General features: G+C 33.4%; 1 protein-coding gene across 2 annotated transcripts; it reads right to left on the bottom strand.

Moving 5' to 3' along the window:
• Positions 1–1,559: 1,559 nt before the first annotated feature.
• On the bottom strand, positions 1,560–4,224 carry LOC140879584 (tubulin alpha-3 chain-like). Of its 2 annotated transcripts, XM_073283350.1 has the most exons (6): positions 4,001–4,224; positions 3,386–3,600; positions 2,969–3,168; positions 2,213–2,721; positions 1,923–2,043; positions 1,560–1,849 (listed from the first exon to the last, which is right to left on the bottom strand). In XM_073283350.1, the coding sequence occupies exons 1-6, from the start codon at positions 4,111–4,113 to the stop codon at positions 1,646–1,648; spliced, it is 1,362 nt and encodes a 453-aa protein (XP_073139451.1). In that variant the 5' UTR covers positions 4,114–4,224; the 3' UTR covers positions 1,560–1,645. The 2 variants fall into 2 exon arrangements, with proteins under 2 accessions (XP_073139451.1, XP_073139449.1); XM_073283348.1 differs by having other exon boundaries at positions 1,560–2,043; positions 4,001–4,221.
• Positions 4,225–4,850: the final 626 nt, after the last annotated feature.

Consider the following 4,850-nt stretch of genomic DNA (forward strand, 5'->3'; position numbering starts at 1 on the left):
GGTCGAACCATGACGTTTGCTTCGACCGCTGAAATATATATATATATATATATATATATATATATAACAACTGATAAGTTATATATTCAAAAATAGTTTATATATAAAAAAATATTTATAAATATATGATGAAATGATGTTTTTTTTTCTTTTTATCTATTTTATAATATTATCATTTATATTAATAAAATTATAATTTATAAATACATCAAAATATACAAAATTAAATTATTTTCTTAATATAATTAAAAAATCATATAATTTGTCAAAAATATATAAACCAAGTACGAAAATTTTCTGCAATCATAATCGTGCAAATAGAGACAATAAGCAAGACTCACGTGATGTTGTGTTATTGTTCCAACTTTTATAGGTTATCGATTTTTTTTCCAATATGTACGAATAGGGGAGGTGAAAATTCTCGAAATCCAGACCCTTCTCGAATCTCATCTCATTCTCGTCCCAAAAAAATCCTTACCCGAGATTTTTCTGACCCGAATTTTTGGGATTTTTCCCGTCCCGATTAATATCGGGAGAGGGATCGGGAATAAAACCTTATCCCGACGAGATTCCTAACATGTCCCGAAATAGTATTATAATATATTTTATTAATAGATTGAGCTAAATATTATTGTATTTTCACCCATATAACAATTAATTGTGGATTTACTTCACATAATTGTTTATTTTGAAAATGATCGAATAATATAATAACGAAATAAAAGTTTTTTTGTGTATTTTGTTAAAAAAATTAATTAATAATTTAATTAATTTATATTTATAATTATTTAATTATAACAAATATTAGAATAAGAGATGTAATTTGACAATCTATTTAACAAACTTTATCTAATAATTTATGTCGGAACATTTTATTAATAATTATTCGATGCATATTATGATGTTCTTCTCTTAACAAAACCTTGAAACATAATTTGAAATATTTTAATATTATATCATTTAAGTTGAATATTTATTTTTTATTTAGAAACATGAATTTCTAAATAGTATTTTTTATAAAATAATCACATTTTTTTGTTTTTTGAACGAAATCTTGAAAATAAAAAAAAAAATCAAGATTTTCTCTCCTTGTCCGACGGGATCCCGAACATTCGGGTCCCGAAATGTGTCGGTACAGGATCAGGAGAAAAAAAAAATTCCCGATTCTTTTCGGGACGAAAATTGGGTAGGAGGGTTACGGGATGGGTCCCGACCCTATTCCACCCATGTGTATTAATGTATTTGTTTTTCATTTATAATATACAAATTTCACGTTGAACACTTTTTCGGATGCATAATATACAATTTTCTTTTTATAGTATGTAAATATGAAATTATTTATATGATTTTAATCAATAAAATAATTAAAAAAGCAAAATATGTATCTAGTTGAATTTAATAAATAACACTATTGAACTTTAAAACAATTTAAGTGATGGGCAAATATTGACTTTTGAATTTAATCATATACCAATTAAACAATTTTCAATAATTAATGTATCAATTTGATATTTTACCAATAGTTCGTGTACCAAAATAATTTTTAATTTTTTTTATAGTTCAATGAAATTTTCACATAGAAGTCGTAAAAAGCAATATACAACAAGATATTATTCATAGACATAATCACAGAGGCAAACTTGTCTCAAAAAACACAGGCACACGGTGGGAGAGTAGCCAACCTTAGTAATCCAACAAACTTGTACTTGAAAGATGCTAATGCATCACTGTTACTATTCTTCGCCTTCCTCTTCGTCATCTGCACCTTCGGCACCGACTTCTTCATAGTCTTTTTCGAGAGCAGCCAAATCTTCACGAGCTTCACTGAACTCCCCCTCCTCCATTCCTTCTCCTACATACCAATGAACGAATGCCCTCTTGGCATACATGAGATCAAATTTGTAATCGATCCGCGAAAAAACTTCGGCGACTGCTGTGTTGTTGCTGATCATGCAAACTGCTCGTTGCACTTTGGCAAGATCACCTCCAGGTACCACAGTTGGAGGTTGGTAGTTGATTCCACATTTGAAGCCAGTTGGGCACCTGTTGGGTCCAGGGGCCAGCCGATTTCATAAAGGATAATTTTATTTAACAACTCATTTTATAATTCATCGTTGACATATTAACATTATGACAGTGCAACAAATGAAAATTGATAGTTAAGTGCCATCGTCAGCCACAATTGTCCAAAAGCTACAAGCGATTTACTTACCAGTCAACGAACTGAACAGTTCGTTTGGTTTTAATGGTAGCAACAGCAGCATTGACATCCTTGGGAACAACATCTCCACGGTACATCAAGCAACATGCCATGTATTTCCCATGTCTTGGATCGCATTTTGCCATCATACTCGATGGCTCAAAAACTGCATTCGTGATCTCAGGGACAGATAGCTGTTCATGATATGCTTTCTCAGCTGAGATGACGGGAGCATAAGATGATAGCATGAAATGGATCCTAGGATATGGAACGAGGTTGGTCTGGAACTCAGTAATGTCAACATTGATGGCACCATCAAATCGTAAAGAAGTAGTCAAAGAGGATATGATTTGGGAAATCAATCGGTTCAAATTGGTATATGTAGGCCTTTCTATGTCTAATGACCTTCGGCATATATCGTAAATGGCTTCATTGTCCAGGAGCACAACCACATCCGTATGCTCGAGAAGGGAGTGAGTTGAGAGAACACTGTTGTAAGGCTCAACAACAGCTGTTGAGACCTGCAATTGGATGGAAACACGAAATTACAATTCCATTCATTCATCTGAAAGTCCATAGTGAGAATAATCGAACTTAAAAAGTGATGATACCGTAATACCAATACAAGTTCAGTTTTACTAGTTCACAAATTAAAAATGTTTATCTCTAGAGAAGTGACTTGTTGTTCATTATAAAATTTAAAGAAGATAGATCCAGTGAAGGAACTCGAACTCCACATGAAATGAATCAAGAACTGCTTGAAGGTACCTGAGGAGATGGGTAAATAGTGAATCCAAGCTTTGACTTTTTCCCATATTCCACTGAAAAACGTTCCAAGAGCAGAGATCCCAATCCTGAACCAGTACCACCACCTACCGCATTAAAAACCAAAAACCCTTGCAAACCTGTGCAGTTATCAGCCAACTTCCTCACTCTATCCAGGCAAAGGTCAACCACCTCTTTTCCTACTGCAAAGTGCAAACACAACGTTATTACTAATTCACATTAGCACCGGCTTTTAATTAAATTGTACGCCAATTAAATTCGCCATAATAAGCACTGATATCAGATATGTAAAAGTACCTAATCTAAAACTATCATACATGTTACAAAAACATCCTTGTTGATATGTCAACATAAACAAGCATTATCAGCTATGCAATAACAATGTTATTGTTACTTTACTTGTATAATGGCCCCGAGCAAAGTTGTTGGCAGCATCTTCTTTTCCGGAGATGAGCTGTTCAGGGTGGAAGAGCTGGCGATAAGTCCCTGTCCGAACTTCATCAATAACTGTGGGTTCAAGATCAACAAAAATAGCTCTTGGTACATGCTTTCCAGAGCTAGTCTCGCTGAAGAAGGTGTTGAAAGCATCATGTGCCACCCCAACAGAAGTGTCGCTGCAAATCCACAAATAGTTTACACGTCGGATTTCGAAATTCTTGAACTTTAAAAATATCTGATAGCAAATAAAACAAAATGTGATCATATCCGATTCAGAAAATGGCTAGCTAGCTCTTATTCCAAACTTTGAAAAACTGAAATTTACTAAAAGCACATTTGATGCCCTCTTCAGGCTCAACAAAAACCCACCCATACATCATTCAAATCATACGAAAGAGGGGAAAACATACTGCCTAAAACTTTCACCCCCGTAAGAACAAGACAAAAAAGGTAAACGATTGATTTTTCCGGGAACATAAAAATTCAAGAATCACAACCAAACACGAAATTGCAAGAAATTATGTTAAACACAAGAAACAAAAAGCACATAGCAAAAAAAAAAAGAAGAAAAACAACCTAGGCATCATCCCATCAGGATGAATGTCGTGTTCAAGGCAATAGAGCTCCCAGCATGAATTCCCAACTTGAATCCCCGCTTGCCCGATGTGAATGCTGATGATCTCTCTCATCTTTCAGATTTCACCCGAATTCTCTCCCTCGATCGATCGATTGGAAAAATATCTACGATCGCCTACAGAGAGAAGAAGCCAGAGGAAAAAGGTCATAAAGATGGTACGTTGGAAATGGCCATCGCGGGACCCAAATATTGTTATCCTAATTGGGTAACAACCCGAACCCGAACCCGAACCCGAACCCGTCCATATAAACTAGGGCACCGTTTGGTTTGATTGATTGGATAAGTAATTCATAGATAAGTAATATAATGTAAATTAAAAATAAATAAGAAAAAATAGTTAATACATTATTTGATTTGATGGATAGATTATAATTTATTTGATTTAATTGATGTAAAATTATTAATTAATAAATAGATAAATAATATGACGAAAATAAGGCGAAATTGATTGAGATAAGTTATATATAGATTAATAATACATCAAACCAAACAATGCCCTCGCAAATGACAAATCGAGTCGGTCTCGATAAAATATTTAATTTTAAGAAAATTCGAACTCAACTCCTTTTCTAATGTCTTTTATCCCAAGTGAGAATAATTGAAGAGTTAAAAATGATTTATAATACGTTAAAATAAACTTTTATAGTAATTTGAGTTAATCATTTTAATAAAGCGATGACGGATATGAAGTAGCTGTTATAGGAGCCATTGTGCAGACACGCATGATTGAGCTTGAGCCCGGAGCGTGACACGTTTAAATTTCGATTATTAAAGCTCATGTTTGAAAAT

Source organism: Henckelia pumila, chromosome 2 (genome assembly GCF_033568475.1).
Source record: "Henckelia pumila isolate YLH828 chromosome 2, ASM3356847v2, whole genome shotgun sequence".
Taxonomy (NCBI): Eukaryota; Viridiplantae; Streptophyta; class Magnoliopsida; order Lamiales; family Gesneriaceae; genus Henckelia; species Henckelia pumila.

Excerpts from the sequence above, each read along its gene's own strand:
- LOC140879584 (XM_073283350.1), bottom strand. The coding sequence starts at position 4,113 with ATGAGAGAGATCATCAGCATTCACATCGGGCAAGCGGGGATTCAAGTT. Across the intron at positions 2,722-2,968 it reads CTATTTACCCATCTCCTCAG|GTCTCAACAGCTGTTGTTGA; the intron begins GTACCTTCAAGC and ends ATCCAATTGCAG. Across the intron at positions 1,850-1,922 it reads ACAACACAGCAGTCGCCGAA|AAGGAATGGAGGAGGGGGAG; the intron begins GTTTTTTCGCGG and ends GGTATGTAGGAG.